The sequence below is a fragment of the Rhinatrema bivittatum genome, chromosome 2 (genome assembly GCF_901001135.1).
Source record: "Rhinatrema bivittatum chromosome 2, aRhiBiv1.1, whole genome shotgun sequence".
Lineage (NCBI taxonomy): Eukaryota > Metazoa > Chordata > Amphibia > Gymnophiona > Rhinatrematidae > Rhinatrema > Rhinatrema bivittatum.
Window position 1 is genome coordinate 757,246,505 of NC_042616.1, and position 21,650 is coordinate 757,268,154.

Here is a 21,650-nt window from a genome sequence, read left to right on the forward strand (position 1 = left end):
ACCTGTTATTACTACTTTGCTTCTCACGAGAAAGTAGTCCACTTCTCTGGCTTATGTCCGGGTTTGGAGAACCTTTGAGTCCTGGTGCTTACAGAATAACTTGCAGCCTTTGAAGGTGGATATTCCGCAAGTATTATCCTTCTTTACAGAGCGGATTGGCTAAAAGGCTTGGCCTATAATTCCCTTCGGGTTCAGGTGGCGGCCTTAGGTTGCCTTCAAGGTAAGGTACGTGGAAGGATGTAATGTGTTCCTTGAGAGGGGCTAAGCAACTGCGTCCCCCACTCTGGAAGGTTTGTCCAGAGTGGAACCTTAACTTGGTTCTTAGAGTTCTGTGAGGTCCTCCCTTTGAACCAGTTAGATGGGCTTCCTTGAAGGCGCTTTTCCTGGTGGCTATCAGTTCTGCTAAAAGAATTTCGGAACTGCAAGCTTTGTTGTGTAGAGATCCCTTTTTAAGCATTTCAGAGGATGGGGTGTCATTGAGTACTGTGATTTCGTCTTTTCATTTTAACCAGGTGGTGGAACTTCCTGCCTTTCCAAAGTTGGATTGCTATGCTCCTATGGCAAGGGAATTGCACTTGTTGGATGTGCAGCGGAATCTTTTGCGGTAAATTTTGGAGGTCTGATCATCTTTTTGTCTTAAGTGGGACAAAGGGCAGTAAAGCTTCCAAGGCCACGACTGCAAGATGGTTGAGAGAGGCGATCAATACAGCTTACATCTGAAAGGACAGGTCCGTTCCGGAAGGGTTGAAGACGTACTCTATTAGGGTGAAGCAACATCTTGGGCAGTGTGTCTTTTTTCTTATCTCAGCAGGAGATTTGTTGAACAGCGACATGGTCTTCTCTGCACGGTTTCCCCAGGCATTACCACCTGGATGTGCAGGCTCCGGATGAGGTGACTTTTGGGGAAAGTGTGTTGTGTGCAGGTATTTCGGATTCCCGCCCAATTTAGGGGAACTTGGAGGGGATATATATGTGTATATATGTATGTATATATATGTGTATATATTTTCTTCATGTTCAACAAGGGGTTCTAGTTCTAGGGAGCTCAGACTGGTTCCCTACTCGCCTATTGATTGTTTGGGGTGTGTAGTTTGTCTATTGGTTTGGTCATCTTGGCTTGGGTACAGGTCAATACTAAGAGACTGCAGGTGGCACACTAGAATATGTAGCAGTACCTAAAAGGTTTTGTTCAGTGCCTCCATTTGCTGGCCGGGCAACATTTCTCAAGAAAAAGAAGGATAAAACTAGGTTACAATTAATGCAGAGACTAGCCAATTTGGAACTAAAACACAAAAGGTCCATCCACTTTGATCAACCTGGAATCAGTATGAAATGAGTTGCATTCCCTTGATGCAAGATGATTTTTGAAGGATGTGAACTGGTGTGAACTGGCGGAATAATGGCATAAGATAGAGGTACCACCCTTAAGCCCCGGGTACTGCTACATCTTGAGAGATTCTATCTTATGAGAAGGCTAACTGCAGGTTGACACATTTAAAAGAAGATTTTAGTGTAATATTGTTTTTCTGTCTCCACTATATCTTACTGTTGCCTGAAGGGATAGGATGTGGTACCCATGTTTTGAGGCTTGGGTAGATGGGATAATTGGGAGGGGAGGGGCAAAGAGGGAGGTAGAAAGAGGTGGAGTTATTCGTTGGATCTGCATATTGAGTGTGCTATCAGAGTTGACTCCAAGTGTTTTTGCGACTGTCATTTGGGGGTTTGGTGCACCCATCAAGCAAGGCGGTCTGAATGCTTCTACTGATCTGAACGGTTTTTGATCCAATGTGTGCAGAAGGTAGACTGTGGGGTGGGGGAGGGAGGGATGAAGTTGAAAATGAAAAACTCAGGAGGAGTCATCTGCTTGATGAGTGCAATAGAGAACTTTGTTATGATTATAGATAGCAACTGAGTACTAATTTCAAATTATTAAAACAATAACAAACTTAGGGTTGAGAGAAATGCAATTCAGATTCTTAAAACAGGTTTGTGTGTCTCCTGCTAGAGCTTGTAGAGCTGGTTTTGTTGCCATTGATGTTTGTCAGAAATGCAAGCTGGCTAGTGGGACACTAGGCCATGTGTTCTGGACGTGCATTACAATTAAAGGTTTGGGAGGAGATTAAGGATTTCTTGGAACACATTTTTGGACAAAACATCTCCTTTTCTTCCTGAAGGGTTCTTATTTGATGATCCCTCCTCTTCTCAAATTCAAGGTAAAGGTGATAGGCTCTTAATACTTAAAGGTTGTTTAATACGGAAGAAGAGTTTTCTCTTGATGTGGAAAGCTGAGCGAGCTCCCTGTTTTTGGGTGTGGAGGACTGCATTTCATAATATAATGCTAAAGGAAAAGACAGCGAGGGGTCATCGGTTAAAAGGCGACAAACCTTTTTGGAGGTTTGGACTGCATATCTTCACGTGTTGCCTGTTAGGATTCGCAGTGCTGTGTTAAATGATTTATCCATATGAAAAGCCACCGGGACTGTTATGTAAAGGATCTGTTTTGGTCCATCAGAATTCTTATCTCTGACTGATTTTGGGGCTTGGGAAAAGGGTGTGAAGGGTTATTGTTCATATTTTATCTGTTGGGTGTGTTTAGCACTAAGGGGGGGAAAGAAATTTCAAAATGTAACTGCTGTTACATAGTGTGTGAGACATGCGTAAGGGTCCCCGCGCTCTACATGCTATTTTATGTGTAGTATCGATTTTTCTTTTTAATACACAGTTTGAGCAATAAAAACTCAGAAGTCAGTTTTGAGAGTTGGGTTTGTACTTTCTTCGTAGTTTGTTATGCAGAGTACCGTCATTGTGTTGAAAATCTGTTCAATAAATAAGCTCATGAAGACATTTGAAGGCAAGAGCAATGACTTTAAATAAAACAAAGACTCTGAGGACCTACTGACAGTTTTGTGCTCTTATCACTTGACCATATTGCTGCGAAGGCAAAATAGTGCAGGGGGGTTTGAGTAATGCAGTTGGCTAACGCATAACATTTTCATATGAGTAAAGTAAAATTTAAATTGAAATCCCATACGTATATTCCAGTAATGCATGGTCGTGTCCAATTTTATTTTCAGCCTGCTCGCTTGCTGGCATTCCCGGATTGAAGAAGTGGTTCTTTGCAATTCAAGCAATATATGGAGATTTTCAGGTAATGTGTGGTGAGTGGAAGGGCTGGCGTTAATACAGTTTAATAAAATGTTCTGTATTGCGGTGATAACTTTTTTTTTTTTTTTTTTAAATGAATGTAGTTTTCTAGTTCAAGCTGGGAGGAGGTCAGTTTGAACGCAGGGAATGATGACCACGATGATCCTGTCCAAAACGCTATTGAAGAATGCTTGGGTGCTGTTCAGAATTTTGAGGAAGATGACAGCAACAGCAGAGATTCCGTTTCACTGGCTGAGTATGTCCTTATGCCTTTTTATAAACATGTATGGCAGGGTTATTTTTTGTAATACGTTTACAAGGATAACAGTTATGCTTGCAGTGAATTACAAGAGGTTTTTATGATAGATGGTATTGCTCCTTTTATCTGGAATGATTGAGACCAAAGCTATTCTGGATAATAGATTTTTTTTAGTTAATGGGTTTTCTCTCATATGTAAAGAGAGGAGGAATGAAGGCTGCTCAAATAAAATTTAAGAACAAAATAGAAGAATAAAAAAAATATGGTGGAAATCTGTACACGTGGAGTGCCTAAAAGTACCGTACATATGTTTGAAGCTAAATACTAGATGCAGATATGAGGACTTCAGACTGGGAGATAAATCCTGACTGGATTTGCTTCACCTTGTTCCCGAAACAATTTTGTAGGGAAATTATGGGATTTCGGCATACCGTCCTCTCAAAGATCCTTTTCCTGGTTGGTTGCTCCTAATAATGAACCCAGCATTGTATATCTAAAATTGGGGCTAATTTTCCCTATGTGCATCATTTTGCACCTCTCCATATTTAATTTCATATGTCGTTTAGATGCCCAGTTTCGTAAGGTCTTTCTGCAGTTCCTGACACAGTCTGCCTGTATTTTAATTATGTTGAGTATTTTTGTGTTGTCTGCAAAGTTGATCACTTGAGCTTAGGAGTTAAATCCTGATTGGCTTGCTTCACCGTTCCCTTAGTTCTATAGGGAATTGGTATTTACCTGAAGGTGCTCACATCCTGGAGAGTCACAGTCCACAGTACCTTCTCCTTTATTGCTCTTCTCTGTCAGTAATGTCCTAGTGATTCATGGAGTTGCCTATAGACTTTGCATAGAGACCTTTCTGGTGGGAATGGATCATGTCCATTATTGTAGTCTCTACTTGCACTGTGACAACTGCTACTATAAATTTCTACATTTTAATCTATGGCGAGGCCTAGTAGGATTTACAAGTATATAAACTAGTCTTGTGAATTCATTATTCACCCAAAACTCTCCCTTCCCCCTCAGGAATTTCACTAAAAACCCATTAGCAACTGCTGAAGCTTTAGTCTCTTGTGGTGTCATTGCTATGTTGGCAGCTCGTCCACTCCTTTTCCCTCTGACCTCTGCAGAGCCACAAAGAACACAATGCTCCCAGATTTGGTTTTCCTTGCTTTTTAGCTCATTTTTCCCCTCTACGCCCTTCCTCCAGTGACTTCCTCATCCTGTCCTCTACTCTCCAGCCTCTTCCTCCTCCAGACTGATCCTGTCTCACTAGTCCCCCTCTTCCTTTTCTCCCTTCAGCTTCTGCAGCCACCTCTTTCCCCAGAGTCTGTCTCAGTCTATGATGACAGCTATCCTTGGCAGCCAGACTCCAACTTATCCTGGCCACAATGCCATAAAGTGCATTTAGTGTCCTTGTAAGTGGCATGCACAAAAGCTGCAGGATATGCAGGTGAATATGCTTCTTGGACTAAACATATGAAAACAGATTTGTTTGTAACTCTCAAGGATTGAAATTTGCACACCCTTTTTTATGGCTGCTAATTGTCTGACCCTATGTTCTATGTTGCAATTTATTTGAGTTAGTTTAAAACATGACATTTATTTCCAATTTTGAGGGTGTGGCAATTTTATTAGGCTCCTGAAATTAGTCTCTATTAAACTAGAGCATTGATCCCCAAATCAAGTGCTCAGTTTCTTCAATTGTATCTGGATTTCAGAGTAACTAAATATGCAAATACATTTAATCTGGTTCTTAGATCAGATATATGCATGATTATTTATTTGGGGTCCTAAAGGACTGGATGAGAAAACCACTGAAGTACAAGATACTGTATTAGCTATTCAGTCTGGAGAATAGAATAGTTAAACAAAAGTTTTTCTTACCACGTCTGTAAACTGATGTGATATGCCAAATCGAGTGTCGGTATTTAAAAATAAATAAAATAAATCTTTGTCAGTAAGCAGGCCGAATTAGCCATTACATCATCCGACGGCACTGAACAGACTTGACTCTCCTAACTAGTAGATCTTTGAGCTCTACTGAGCATTTGTTATATTTCCAGCACGGGCATTGCCTCACGAGTCTTCTCAGTCATTTTTGTCCGAGCACAAGCATGGATGTTTATTCAGTCTCTCTTCTTAATTTTTCTCTAAAACTTTTAAATTTGATATTCTTCTTCAGAAATTTATTTTTCTAGTTGTCTTGCTACCTTACCAGCACCCCCAAAAGCATTTTTCAGTGCTATACAGGAAAGAAAAAAATAAAACAAATGTATTTCCAGAGGCTTTGCCGCCTCAATATGTTGGGCCAGAAGAAAAGGTCAATGGTGAGCAGATTCAAAAACTGCATCTTTAGCAAGGTAGTGTCCCTAGGATGGCCATGAGCCTAAAACCACACAACAGGCCCAACCCAAACCTGCACCCAGTTTTTGATTCCCCACAAATAATCCATACCCCTCTGTTCCAATGGAGGGAAGAATCCAGCTTTGCTTGGAAATGTAGTGCCAGATAACCAAGGACCTCAGCGTCATCAAAATCATGCAGGCTGAATACCGTTTGCATTTGTTCCAGCTGCCATCCTTATCACATTGTTTAACCCTTGATCCAGTGCAGTCTCACCTTGCACAGCTTTATCTGGAAGTCCAATAGCTCTTTCAACAACAAGCGATAGAGCCAATACCTCCATCCCAACTTAGGCAGGGCTTCTACTCCTGATATTTCCTCATCCGCAGGAAGTCAGGAGGATTGAGGCTCGTTCTGAACTTGAGCACTTGAATAAACATCTGTTTTGAGAGAAATTCAAAATGAATTTCCTCAGCACAATTCTCCCTTACATTCAGAAGATTGAATGGCTGTGTACCCTGGACCTAAAAGATGTTTATGCTAATAATCCCATCCAGTCTGTACCTTTTGCTTCGAGGTAGATTTCTTTTTACTACCAGTACAAGATACTCCCATTTGGCCTGTTGACAGCTCTAATGTCTTGTTGTGGTAGCAGCACATTTATGTGTCACCAAGGAATGCAAATTTTCCCATATCTGGACAACTGGGAAATTATAGTGAGCCCTTTTGGAAAAAGTGCTCCCTTCCCTGTACCAGATTATTTGTCTTCTACAGCACTTGGGATTTCTTAACATCTCTGAAAAATCAAATCTAGTGCCTACTCAGCGGCTCAAATTCATAGGGGCCTGGATAGGCTCTTGTAATAGTATTTATCTTTACCCTTTATTCTTATGGTGCTGTTTGTTGCTCAGTGGAAATAAGACATACACAATATTATTGTGTGTATGTATTTTGGTAAAAGCAGTGATTATAAAAAATACAATATAAGCAAAGGTAATATTCTGATGTACATATTGATTATATAGGACTATTTATGAGTGACTCAGAGAAAAGAAAGTATTTATAAGGATGTCTTCAGTTGAGGTGAGTTCAAGTGAGGTGAGCCGAGTTCCAATCCCCTTCAATCAGGTATGGCAGGTCTAGGTTCCACTGAAAAGAGGAATGCAGTCTCTTCCGGTTCTTTGAGGACAACAGCGCTGGAGAACAAACCTGTGGTGAGGTCTTGTTTCATCTGTTCTGTCTTTGTGTTGTGCTCAGCTTCCTTATAGCGTATGAAAGGGATCTTACTGGCGTCTGGGTAATCTTTCTTTTGTTCGTAACAACTTGCCCAGCATCCCAGTTTAGGAGATATAATATTTGTCAGTTATATGCCAGAGTTCTTGCTTTTACTAAGGCAAAATGTAGTTTTTCTAAGCTATGATGGCTAGATCTGCATTTTCTGATTTTATAAAGTTTCTACATTCTAAACTCTTCCATCATAAGAGTTTGTTTATATTATGTATTATGGTTTATCTTTTGTTGTAATCATAAGAACATGCCATACTGGGTCAGACCAAGGGTCCATCAAGCCCAGCATCATGTTTCCAACAGTGGCCAATCCAGGCCATAAGAACCTGGCAAGTACCCAAAAACTAAGTCTATCCCATGTTACCGTTGCTAATGGCAGTGGCTATTCTCGAAGTCAAATTAATTAATAGCAGGTAATGGACTTCTCCTCCAAGAACTTATCCAATCCTTTTTTAAACACAGCTATACTAACTGCACTAACCACATCCTCTGGCAACAAATTCGAGTTTAATTGTGCATTGAGTGAAAAATAACTTTCTCCGATTAGTTTTAAATGTGCCACATGCTAACTTCATGGAGTGCCCCCTAGTCTTTCTATTATCTTTCTCTTTCAGATATTATCTGAAAGAGTAACCACCTGTTCTAGACCTCTCATGATTTTAAACACCTCTATCATATTCCCCCTCAGCTGTCTCTTCTCCAAGCTGAAAAGTCCTAACCTCTTTAGTCTTTCCTCATAGGGGAGCTGTTCCATTCCCCTTTTCATTTTGGTTGCCTTTCTCTGTACCTTTTCCATCGCAACTATATCTTTTTTGAGATGCAGCAACCAGAATTGTACACAGTATTCAAGGTGTGGTCTTACCATGGAGCGATACAGAGGCATTATGACATTTTCCGTTTTATTCACCATTCCCTTTCTAATAATTCCCAACATTCTGGTGAACTTTAAAAGTCTGCATGCATTAATTAAGGGATTTGTTAATATGTCAAGCTTGTGTGTGCAAAGCGGTTTTTAAAAGCCACAAAGATGCGAGCACATCTCGAAATTAAAAAAAAAAAAAGGTGTGGGCGGGGCATGGGGGTTTCAGGACGTGAACCTGAGATTTCTGTGTAAATACTTATGTGATCCGGCATGCGCTGAGGCCCCTTACTGTGTAATTTTACTTCTGCTATGGATGATGTGAAAGTAAAAAAAAAAAAATAAAAATAGGCAGGTCTGTGGGGTTTTAAGGGTCAGGGCTAACTGGGGGTGAGTGAAGGCTATCAAACCATGGTGGGGGGGGGGGGGGGGGGGTGTTGGAGGACCTGTCTCTTAACTGGGCAAACTGGGGAGGAACTGGTAAAACTAGGAATGGCATTGGCATGTGCCCCTTTTAAGTTTCTATAATTGCCACGTCCCTGGGCCTGCATGCACTTACATTGTGCCTGCATGCCGGTTTGAAAGTTACTGTCTGTGTGGTGTTACGTAACCCGCCTCAAACGTTGGAAGGCACGGGCTAAAAGTAATTTTAAATAAATAAATCAAGGAAAGAACTTTCTATATAAACTTTTCAAAATAATATTTAAACTGTTGAAAACAGATTTCTGTTAGGAGCTAAGAGAGTTCAAGGCATTTTCTTATCTCTGAGATGCTCAGACTATGCAAAGGGGCCCAATAGCCACATGTAAGAAAGCACTTACATATATTTACATCACTGCTGCTTGCTGGTAGGACTTTTCTTATCTGTCTTCAGCTTAGCTAGGTTCACATACTGTAACTGGAACTATTTCTAAGAAAAAGGCAATATTCAACACTTCAACTGTCACTGTTTTTTTTTTTTATTTTATTTTATGTTCAACTTTTCAATTTTTCAAAAAGATATTACACAGCTTGTAAAGATAATACATCTTCTCAAAAACAAAATCATAACAAAATTACATGTATTACATTCTGTGAAAAACCTAGAAAATCTTCAGAAGTAATTACAAAACCTGGTTAATAATACAGAGCAGTTGTTTTCAGAAAATAAAACCTTATAGAAATATGAGCCAAAACTCTATAATTCCCCAGTTGCTAAAGTGATCTATGGGGTCAGGAGTCAAGGAACACACGCAATTGTTCAGGTTGATTAAAAACATATCGCGTGTTCTGATGTATTATAATACATTGGCAAGGGAACCGCAAAATGAATTTATCACCACGTATTATAGCTTTATCCCTTAAAGTTAAAAATTCTTTCCTCCTTAATTGTGTATTATAAGCTACATCTGGGAACACTCTAATTGGTTGCCCATGAAAATTAATATTTTGATTCCTAAAATACAATCTAAGGATAGAATCCCTCTGGGAAATATCTGCAAATGAGACAAAGTCGCTCGAGTATTTATCTGCATATCAGAAGATTTTTCCAACAGTTCTGATAAATCTATATCTTCATTCTGTTCTACCTGATCTTTTACCTGTGAAGATTCTACTTCTTCTTTTTGAGTTATATAATATATTCTAGATTTGACTGGAATTGTTCAATCAGTAAATTTTAGAATATTTTTTAGATAACTCTTAAAGAGTTCTTTAGGTGAGAGTAAATGAGTCTTTGGAAAGTTCAAGACTCTCAAATTCACTCTTCGAATCTGATTTTCAAGTTGTTCTAACTTATCAGAATGAATTTTTTCAGATTTAATTAAGTTCATCTGTACATTTTCTAATTCACCAGTTTTAATTCCCAAATTTCCTACTACCTCATCCAGCTTTTCAATTTTCACTTGTAACACTTTATTACTACTCAAGGTCTCTTGTACCAAGGAGGTCAAATCATTAATAAATTTTTGCATGGTGAATATCATGTTGCCTATTCCCTCCAATGTAAACTTTGTGGATGAAATTACTGGTACATTAAACATCATTTCTTCCTTATTCCCCTCTACCCCCTTCTCCTTAGTCGACATTCCGGTACTGGGTTCCCTCTCTTGATCTTTTATAACCAGAAAACTAGATTCCAACAAAGGGGGATATATTTTATCCACCCCTTTCTGATTGACGAAATAGGAGACCAAGTTCGAGTTTGGTTCCTCGAAAACGAATTCTCCACCACCTTTTCCCGTTGGTGGCTCAGGAGTGACTGGGGCACCAGGGCTTAAAGATGTCTCATATGCCAGGGAATTCAGTCCCTGCTCCTGGGCTAAAATTCCAGCGGCATCACCACCTGGTGTTGATTCAGAGGCTCTCCCAAAGAGATCCGAGATACGTGGCTGATTTTCATTAGCAACTGGAGTAGAGGTCGCTGTTTTCCCCTTCCTCTTGGTGTGTGGCATTACCAAGATAAGTTAGGGCCAACATTTAATATAATAGAATAAACCAAGTACCTTTAGATGTTATGATCCTTTGAGTCACAATTCCATTAATCCAGGCTTTGTTGGTTGCCAAACAATCTTGATAGAGTAGTCCCCTGAATCTCGGTCGAATTCCGGCGAAGCCTGGCAAAGCCGCGCGTCTTTGGCGGCGCGCCAATGGCGTGCGCACCGTTCAGACGCCGCTGTTGTAGGCGTCTGGCAAGGCTCTGCCCTCCGACGTCAGAGTCCGAAAATTAGGCTAGGCAGCGTCCCCTCCGCTCAAATATCAAAGAGAAGAAATTTATATCAGCAGATAGAGTATCACCAAGCAGCGGACTGCTGCTATCTGCCAGCAGAAGATGTTCAGCAGACGTGTTTTTTTTTTAATTCTTTCTTTATTAAAGTTTTTACAATAAAGCAACATCGTAACAGTATCAATACTAACCCCCTGAAAAACTGTCCCCCTCCCCACCTCTTTTACTGTGTGTTTAAGCAAAACTGCTTCATTATAGTTAGTTAGCTATCATTTTCTTCACTATGTCAAGCAGTGTTATCTCATGTATGCAATTATACTGTTTTCTGTTAAGCATAGCAGATTCATATATATTGCTTGATAGCTTTCATTTTACATAGGGCGCTAGCTACTATCCCTACTCGTCCCATCTAAGTGTCTTCACATCCTGTCTTTTCATTCAAACACAGCTCTCTACAAGAGAGCATTTCTGCCTTCAGATTAAGGAAACATCATAAGATCGCTCATCGATGAGACACTGTCCACTCCGCGTTTGACAGCCAGAGTGCTCCTGGTGGTCTTAGGATATATTGCATAACTGATCCACCTTCATATCAGTTACCTTCAGTGGGTCTATGTTCTCAATGGATCAGCTGATTCAACCACTGACTACTGTGGTACAAGTTACAGCAGACATGCATCAAGAGTTGCAGTGGTAATTACAACCCCAGGTTCTCCAGGAAGGAGCTCCTCTTTGCACACTTCTACATCAAGTAACACTGGCAACAGATGCCTCCACCAAAGGATGGGTTGCTCACTTAAGATTCTTTCAAACCCAAGGCATCTGGTCTTTACAGAAAGCTGTTTTCAAAGCATCCTATTGAAGTTAAGGGCAATAAAATATGCTCTATCAGTGTTCGTGCATCTTCTTCAGGGTAGAAATGTGATCCAAACCAAGCTGCCAAGTTTTATGTCAACAAACAAGGAGGCACAGGATCATGGCCTCTCTACCAGGAAGTGCTGAAGATTTGGAATTGGGATCCAGGAACTGAGCTGTCCTGCGGGCCACTTATCTTCCGGGGATCTCCAACATGCTGGCAGACCAACTCAGCAGAGTATTTCATCCACACAAGTGATCTCTGCAGCAATCAATAGTCAGTGAGCCTATTTGCCTGAGAACAGAAAACTAAATCAATTTTCCTAAGTTCTGCCCAGTGATCTGACTAGTTCAGGATGCTTTTGCCCTCGACTGGGAGACAAGCCTCATGTATGCTTTTCTGCCAATACTACTCATCACCAGAATAGGATATAAACTTCTTCAGTATCACTCTCATCTGATTCTGACAGCTCTAGCATGATCCAGATAAATGTTTGCATATCTCATACAATTTTCCTGCAGTCCTCCCATATATCTGGGGACAGATACTGTGTTGTTAATTCAAGACAAGGGATGCTTTATCATCCTAATCTATCAGCCTAACAGCTTGGATGTTAACCGCTTAGTAATCACAGATCTTGATTTGGCTAGAGATATTGTAGACATATTAGTCTTGTCTAGAATGCCATCAACTAGAAGAAATTATACCTTCAAATGAAACATGTTCTAAGTGGTGCTAGAAATCATTTTCTTGTGTACCCAAGCATTTGTTAAAGTACTTGCTCTGCCTTTCTGATTCAGGATATGCCACCAATTCAGCATATCGTGTTCTGGGAGGACAATAAACTGATTTCTACTCACTGCTAATATCTAGGTTCAAGAGAAGTCTGTCATATCAAATTTATGGCACAAAAACCACCGGTTCCATGGGATTTAAATGTTTTCTTTTCTCAACTAATGAAGCCTCCCTCTGAGTCACTGGAGTCTGCTTTGCTTAAGTTCTTGACAGGGAAAGTACTGTTCCTTGTAGCAGCTAGAAGAGTTCACAAACTCCAAGCTCTTATCCACGATCTGCCATGTGAACAACTCTTCCACAACAGGGTAGACCTCAATATCTACCCAAAGTTTTTGCCAAAGGTTGTCTTGGCGTTCCATTGTATTACCTACCTTCTTTCCAAGCCCTCATGTGCATGAAGGTGAAAAAATCCCTTCATGCATTGGAGTGCAAAAGAGCCTTAAGCCTATATAAGAAACAAACTTCTCAGCTATTTGTCACTAGGCGTGGCAGTTGGTAAGCATACTTTGTCTAATTAGTTGGCTAAGTGTATTCATTAGGGATGTGAATCGTTTTAGGACGATTAAAATTATCGTCCGATAATTTTAATATTGTCTTAAACCGTTATGGAACACAATACAATACAGATTCTAACGATTTATCGTTATAAATCGTTAGAATCGTGAGCCGGCACACTAAAACCCCCTAAAACCCACCCCCGACCCTTTAAATTAAATCCCCCACCCTCCCGAACCCCCCCCAAATAACTTAAATAACCTGCGGGTCCAGCGGCGGTCCGGAACGGCAGCGGTCCGGAACGGGCTCCTGCTCCTGCATCTTGTCGTCTTCGGCCGGCGCCATTTTCCAAAATGGCGCCGAAAAATGGCGGCGGCCATAGACGAAAAAGATTGGACGGCAGGAGGTCCTTCCGGACCCCCGCTGGACTTTTGGCAAGTCTCGTGGGGGTCAGGAGGCCCCCCACAAGCTGGCCAAAAGTTCCTGGAGGTCCAGCGGGGGTCAGGGAGCGATTTCCCGCCGCGAATCGTTTTCGTACGGAAAATGGCGCCGGCAGGAGATCGACTGCAGGAGGTCGTTCAGCGAGGGTTCCGGCACCTCGCTGAACGACCTCCTGCAGTCGATCTCCTGCCGGCGCCATTTTCCGTACGAAAACGATTCGCGGCGGAAAATCGCTCCCTGACCCCCGCTGGACCTCCAGGAACTTTTGGCCAGCTTGTGGGGGGCCTCCTGACCCCCACGAGACTTGCCAAAAGTCCAGCGGGGGTCCGGAAGGACCTCCTGCCGTCCAATCTTTTTCGTCTATGGCCGCCGCCATTTTTCGGCGCCATTTTGGAAAATGGCGCCGGCCGAAGACGACAAGATGCAGGAGCAGGAGCCCGTTCCGGACCGCTGCCGTTCCGGACCGCCGCTGGACCCGCAGGTTATTTAAGTTATTTGGGGAGGGGTTCGGGAGGGTGGGGGATTTAATTTAAAGGGTCGGGGGTGGGTTTTAGGGGGTTTTAATGTGCCGGTTTTTCGATTTTTCGATTTTTCGATTTTTTTAACGATTTTTCACGATATTTTACCCCCCCAAACGGCAACAATACGATTCCCTCCCCCTCCCAGCCGAAATCGATCGTTAAGACGATCGAGGACACGATTCACATCCCTAGTATTCATCAATGCTACACTTTAGCAGGCTTGTAAGTTTAGATTCTTAAAGCTCATCTATTGAAAGCTACTGCTTTTTTTGATGCTCATCTTCATGAAGTACCTATCGAAGATATCTGCGGAGCTGCGACCTGTTCATCAGTTCACACTGTTACATCCCATTACTGTCTCAACAATCTCTCAAGGAATGATAGTAAATTTGGACAAGCATAACCTATTCTCATTGTAGTCCACTCTCCATGGTGGAGTTCGGGTTGCTTACTCACTAAATGCTCCACTGTAATCCTTAGCTTGGGTCTCACCACATGTAATGGCTAAATTAATCAGCTTATTAATAGAAAAAGCAAGTTTGCTTACCGTTTTCTGTAGATAGGATGAATTAGCCATGGAATAACAACCCATCTCCCTGGAGAGTTGACCACATAGCTAGATTTGGCTGTGATGTAGACAGTGGAGGCACACAAGGCAATGAGTCAGTTTGGTGTTCTGGTTGATGCTACCCACAAGTAATTCATCCTGTCATCTATGAAAATGCCATTTCCAGTAAACAAACTTGCTGAACTGCTTTCCTTCCAGCCTGAACAGTTAATATAAGCACATTCTGATATGCAACAGAATGGATTGGCAATTGTCTGTGGCAAGCAAAGCCCGTTCTCTCAGCACAACTCTTTGTGCCTACTGGCCAGCTATGAACTCATGGAATACATGATTAGCGCATCCAACCCTGGCATTTAGAAAATGCTTGTGACACTGGAAGGAGCAGTGTTACATGGCACCTTTTTTTCATCTGAGAAGCTTTCCTTCCTCCCTCCCTCCTACTACTGGTTTTCTTTAGGGATTGGGGCTTTAAATATGGGACAACTCCCACCTCCCTCCCACTGGACTAGAGATGATGATTCTGCCTTTGGAGGTCAGCCCAGCAACATTTCCTGGGACTGGTACATTCATAACCCATTGGGGGTAGGGTGGGGGGAGGTTGGAATCCCAGTTATTGTGCTGTAGCTTCATGTGGTGACGGCTAGATTTAGAGCCCATTATTGCAGGGTTCCAGGAGGAGTCCTGAGGCGTGGCCCTTATCCAAAGACTGGGCTAAGTAAGTTGGTAGGGGATAATCCCTGGGTAGCTGCAAATGAAGGCTTATAGTGTTAGATCCCAGACCAATGAAGCAGGAGGAAACGACCCAAAAATAAGTACCAACACATAGATGCAATGTATCCTCTCTTTTTCTGCTGTTTTGTTGCATTGTGAAGTCTCATTTTGCATGTGAGGTATCATAATGCTTTAAAAGCATGTTACATAAGGAAAGAAAGCATCTGATAAGCAGATGGCTGTTGGCATTTATAATTCGCATGTGGAAAATGGAAAATCATGCTATAGTTAGGGTTGACCATAGGGTTTAATGCAAGTGGAAATCATGGGCACTGCAAACTCCAGAAGTTGCTGTGCCCTACCAGTCTGACCTTAAATCTGCTAATTTTTGCTGTACAAAATATCCAGCCCCACTGTAAGGCAGATTTACTCTTTGGTGAGAGACTCTCGATAAGTTGTTAACTGCTAAGAGCTTTGGGGAAAATAAATACAAATAGAGGCTTTAATGCATTCCTGAGGGAATGTTCCTCTTTATCCTTTATATACGGAGGGGCAATTACAATCCTGAAAACCTTGTTCCCTGTACGTACCTGGATCAGTCCAGACCCTGGGTTATGTCACCAATCCAGCAAAGGGAGGCAGAGAAACGTTCTACTGACTCTGACGTATACCCTGGAGCACCACCTGCAGTCCATCAGTATTTCTCTGTCTCCCAGCAGAGGTGGACGTCCCTAACCCCTGCAGTCTGTGGTAGTTTATTATTTTTTAGTCAGATAGTTAGGAGTTAATTCCTTGCAGCCTTTCTTTTTTTTCTCTATTGTAGAGAGGCTGTTCTTTTCAATTAAGTTCATTAAAAAAAAAATTCTTTTTCTTCACAGCCATTTCCTCTGCCTCCCGGGAGGTTGTCAAGTCCTGGGAGGACTATCCCTCCTGGTTGAGGCTGCCGGAGTTGGGGAGGTTTGGGCCCAGCAACCACTCCTGGCAGGGGTGATACCGGGGAGCCCGGCTCACTCACCCTACTTGGAGCAGTGCTGCGGGTCCGGTTGGTCAGGTTAAAAAAAAAAAAAAAAAGAATAAATTATTTTTGGACAGCTGACTCGTTCTTCTCGTCCATCGGCTCCTCCAGCTAAACAGTCCTCAGGTAGACAACAGAATTGGTCTCAGTCCTTTCGTGGCTGTCAATTTGGCAGACCAGGAACTTCCCAAGTCTCAGGAGGTGCAAAGTCTGTCCAATGAGATGAGGCCGGTCCTTTCTCCGGTTCCCGTCATCGGGGGCAGGCTGTCTCTGTTTTACGGAGAATGGGCCAGATATACGTCAGATCAATGGGTTCTATCAGTGATAAGTCAAGATTACGCTTTAGATTTTGTTCGGAGGCTTCATCACCTGTTTCTAATTTCCCCATGTTCTTCCCTACAAAATCGTCTCATAATCCAAGACTCGCTACAGCATTTAAGCGACCTAGGAGCCATAGTTCCGGTTCCAATATCAGAGCGTCGGAGAGGTCGTTATTCAATTTTCTTCATTGTTCCCAAAAAAGAAGGAACCTTTCGTCCCATTCTCGATCTCAAGAGTCAACCGTTGTCTAAGGATTCCAAAGTTTCGGATGGAAACTCTCAGGTCTGTCATAGCTTCGGTACACAGAGGAGAATTTCTAGCATCTCTCGACCTCACCGAAGCTTATCTTCATATCTGCATTCGATCCGATCATCAGCAGTTTCTCAGATTTTGCATTCTAGGGCAACATTACCAATTCTGGGCTCTCCCATTCGGTTTAGCCACAGCTCCCAGGACATTTACCAAGATAATGGTAGTGGTGGCCGCACAACTCAGAAAGGAGGGCCTGTTGGTACATCCATACCTGGATGACTGGTTAATTCGAGCAAAGTCGGAATCTCTTTGCCATTATACAATCTACAGAGTAATCACCTTCTTGCAGTCTCTAGGTTGGGTGATCAACGAAGACAAGAGTCACCTGTTGCCTTCCCAATCTCTGGAGTTTTTGGGGGCACGGTTTGACACTCATCAAGGGTTAGTGTTCCTTCCAGAGCATCGCCTTCTCAAACTCCAATCACAAATTCGAGATTTACAATCTATTCCTATTCCTTGTGTTCGGGATTATCTGATAGTCTTAGGTTCAATGACCTCTACTCTGGAATTGGTTCCCTGGGCCTTCGCACATATGAGACCACTTCAGTCTGCATTGCTTTCACGCTGGAATCCGGTTTCGGAACTATACCCCCTTCCCCTTCCTCTTACAGAAACGGCTTGTTCCAACCTGGATTGGTGGTTGCAACCAGCGAATCTACAACGGGGTGTTCCTCTAGAGATTCCAGAATGGACTGTGGTCACTACCAACGCCAGTCTTTCAGGCTGGGGAGCGGTATGTCTGAAAACATCTGTTCAGGGTCAGTGGTCCGAAGAGGAAGCACAGTGGCCAATCAATCTATTGGAGACCAGAGCGGTCCGTTTAGCCTTAATCGCTCTTCAACCTCTCCTCTGCGGGAAGTCAGTGCGAGTTCTCTCCAACAATGCAACCACGGTAGTGTATATCCAACCGCCAGGGAGGAACTGAAGTTTACTGGTAGCTCAGGAAGCACAACAGCTGATTGTCTGGGCGGAGCAACATCTGCTCAGCATTGCAGCCTTACACATTGCCGGGGTAGACAATATCCAAGCCGACTTTCTCAGTCGACATCATCTCGACCCAGGCGAAAGGGAACTGTGCGGGGATGCTTATCAGATGATATGCAACAGATGGTCCACTCCGGCAATGGATCTCATGGCCACATTTTAGAATGCCAAAGCCCCTCTGTTCTTCAGTCGCAGAAGAGAAAGAGGAGCAGAAGGAGTAGACGCTCTAGTACTCCCTTGGCCAAGAGATGTTCTTCTCTGTGTTTCCTCCTTGGCCTCTAATTGGCAAGATCTTGCTTCGGATAGAAGTACAACAAGTCAACGTTATCTTAGTGGCTCCGGAGTGGCCATGTTGTCCGTGGTTTGCGGACCTTGTCAGTCTAGCATTGGACAGTCCCCTTCGATTTCGAGACATACCGTGCCTTCTGTCTCAGGGTCCAGTTTATTTGGAAGAGGTCGAACGATTCTCTCTAGCGGCTTGGCTTTTGAGAGGCGTCGGTTAAAGAATAAGGGTTATTCAGATGCTGTAGTAACTACTTTGTTGCGTTCTAGAAAGCCTTCTACATCTTTGGCTTATGCAAGGGTGTGGAAGGCTTTTGAGTCTTGGTGTAATGAGCATCAAATAGATCCAATTCAGTCTTCTGTTTCAAATATTTTATCTTTTTTACAAGACTGATTAGCCAAGGGTTTGTCCTGTAGTTCCTTAAGAGTACAAGTAGCAGCGCTTGGATGTTTTCGTGGTAAAATTCAAGGATTTTCCTTGGCAGCACATCCGGATGTAGCGCGTTTTCTCAAAGGCGCACAACATCTACGTCCTCCATTTTGGAATCCTTGTCCTGCTTGGAGTTTGAATTTGGTCCTTAGGGCTCTGTGTTCAGCTCCCTTTGAACCCCTTAATCATGCGACTTTGAAAGATCTCACATTGAAGGTGGTGGTTCTGGTGGCCATTTCTTCAGCTCGTAGGATTTCAGAATTGCAGGCCTTATCTTGCAGAGAGCCTTTTCTTAGAATTTCTGATTCAGGAATTTTATTACGGACTGTTCCTTCCTTTTTACCTAAGGTAGTATCTTCTTTTCATATGAATCAGTCCATAGAGCTTCCGGCTTTTCCGTGTTTAGATCGCTTGGATCCTTCCTCTAAGGATCTTAAGAAGTTAGATGTACGATGAGCACTGTTGCGTTATCTTGAAGTTACTAACAGTTTTCGATTGTCTGATCACTTGTTTGTTTTGTGGAGTGGTCCTCGTAAAGGTCATAAGGTTTCTAAAGCTACGATTGCTTGTTGGTTAAAAGAGACAATTCGTTCAGCTTATCTTCTTGCTTGTCATGATCTTCCTAAGGGTTTGAGAGCTCATTCTACTAGCTCACAAGCAACCTCTTGGGCAGAATGTCAGTTAGTTTCTCCTCAGGAGATTTGTAAGGCAGCGACTTGGAAGTCATTGCATACATTTGCTCATCATTACCACTTGGACATTCAAGCTCCAAGTTCATCAGCCTTAGGAGAGAGTGTTCTCTGAGCGGGACTCTCCGAGTCCCACCCTAAATGAATCAGCTCTGGTACATCCCAGGGTCTGGACTGATCCAGGTATGTACAGGGAAAGGAAAATTGGTTCTTACCTGCTAATTTTCGTTCCTGTAGTACCATGGATCAGTCCAGACGCCCACCCTTTATGTCTGTGTATTATATTTATTTATTTTTTTTTTTTGAGAGTCCGCTCGTTCACTGTTTAGGTGTTTAATTCGCCTTTCATGCTGTCTATTTTTCTTGATATTTTCTGGTTTATTCCTAAATTTTTTTCTTGGGGTTCTGCTTCCATTTAGGATTTGTGAGTTGGAAATTTGTTATCCTGTTTAGATAGCTAGTTAGTATTTTAGTAGTTATTTTTCTGCTTTGATACTGGTCAATACTGATGGACTGCAGGTGGTGCTCCAGGGTATATGTCAGAGTCAGTAGAACATTTCTCTGCCTCCCTCTGCTGGATTGGTGACATAGCCCAGGGTCTGGACTGATCCATGGTACTACAGGAACGAAAATTAGCAGGTAAGAACCAATTTTCCTTTGGACAGACTTGATAGACCATTTTGGTCTTATCTGCTGTCATTTACTATGTTGTTATCTTAATTTTTATTTATTGAAAAGCTCTTATTAACTACCTTCCTCACCCAAATGGGCCACTTGGCTTGGTGTACTAAATAAAATTTACACCACATATAATAACGAAACAAGACAAACTAAGGTAGCCTAGTACAAAATTCTCACTTTCAATATGCTAGAACTTCTTTCATTTGGTAAGTTTTAAGTACTGCTTATCAGATTATGCATTAAATTTTTACTTTGTCAACGAACTACTGTGGTTGCCATATCGGGCCATTTCAGTGGTATTGACTCTCAGTCCAAAAGGGCCACAAATGGATTGGATTTCCAGAATATCCCTAACATCAATTGTATGCAAAACTCTCATGCATGTTCATTAAGTATGCCCTGAAAACCTGGCCTGTTTGCAGCCCTCCAAGACTGGAAGTGAATACGACTTGTTTATTTAGATACAAAAACGTATAAAGTTAGTCCAGTATAAAGAATTGTCTACTATTTTGCAGATCTTGTTTTTATATTGCCAATAAAATGATTTGTTAAGATTAGTTTGCCAGGTAATGCATTCTTACTTGTTCAGTAAAGATGTTTTATATGGGTTTTTAATTTAGTAATTACTGCATAGAAGCATTCTTTGAATTTAATCTAGTCATTCTCTTCAATTTCAGTTTGTTTGAAGAGTCTGCTGACTATCTTCATCAGTTATCAGACAAACTTCCTGCTCCAGGTAATTTATTCAATGGATATTTAAACCACTTAGGAAATTCATTCTGCTTTCATTTTGGGAGCATTTGATTTTAAGCATCAGCAATGTGATTTGATATTGGACGAGATTTAGAGAAGGGGGTTTAATGACTCTTCTGGCACAACAAAATTGAATCAGCGAATTATATCTGTAGCAGAGTTTGTGCTCCAAAACTGCAAATTTAAACTACAAACATCTCTAGCTTTAGCAAAGCAACTTTTTTTTTTCTACAAGACCCAACTAAGCATTGTGTTAACCTTCTGTCAACTTTGCTGAACTAATGGGTTTTAAATTGCCTGGAGACTTGTCATTTGGACTGTTAAACAGAACTCCATCAAGGCTCTTTGCCGGTCAGATGTTTTAAAAAATTGATGAATCGGTTCACTGAGTTGCAGCTTCCATTGAGCACTCATCAGAGCCAGCAATTTCTGGGTGACTTGAGCTCTATAATAATGCTTCCAGCACAGACTTAACTCTTGACTGGATGTTCCCAATTCTTCATGTTCAAAAGACCAATATGTTCCACACAAGGTATGCTTTCTCTTTGTAGGAAGAGCCATGGTTGATGTGATTCTACTAACTGCTGATCAAGATGCTCCCAAATTAAAAGATTGCCTGCCTACAATTGGGGCATTAAAACACATGAAAGAGTGGCACTTGGCAAAAATCACAATAGCAGCAAAAGATAACAAAGGGTAAGATTTTTTTTTTTTTTTTTTGTAACTTGTGTAAACAAGGCAGCATTTCACCCTAACTATCAACACAACTAAACTGAAATATTCTACTGGAGGTATATAGTGTCAGAATCCCTACCAAGGAAAAATTGTTTGCTTGTACTTTACATGTTCTTTCCCTGGTAATGCTAGACCTTCCCAAGCAACAGCCTGCAAAAAGGGAACATAGTCTGTACCCCTGAAAGAAACACCAGATTGCAAGGAATTTCTCTTTTACTTAATTTAGAATTAGTTTTCTCTCTGGAAAGGTCTATAGCTCTATGTATAAAAGCACTATGCACATGGGGATGTAATTAAATATGTGCTAAAATCAGAGCTAAATTTTAGCACCATTATTGGTTAACTCACACAGAAGAAACCCATGTTACTGCACGATGCAGCAAGGTAATGGCATGCAAATGCCTTGTGAGTGTTTAAAAAAAAAAATAAAAAATGTATGTTGAACAGCAAAAGTGTGCTTTTTAA

The 21,650-nt window shown here is 41.8% G+C and overlaps 1 protein-coding gene across 2 annotated transcripts in view; it reads left to right on the forward strand.

Annotated features, from left to right (window-relative positions):
* The window catches only part of MTBP (MDM2 binding protein), a 194,276-nt gene that overhangs the window by 15,391 nt on the left and 157,235 nt on the right, over window positions 1-21,650 (forward strand). For both annotated transcript variants that reach the window (XM_029591956.1, XM_029591955.1), the window contains exons 3-6: window positions 3,075-3,148; window positions 3,249-3,400; window positions 20,375-20,433; window positions 21,002-21,146. In XM_029591956.1, the coding sequence (XP_029447816.1) occupies window positions 3,075-3,148; window positions 3,249-3,400; window positions 20,375-20,433; window positions 21,002-21,146 (430 nt within the window). The remainder of the gene's footprint in view (window positions 1-3,074; window positions 3,149-3,248; window positions 3,401-20,374; window positions 20,434-21,001; window positions 21,147-21,650) is intronic.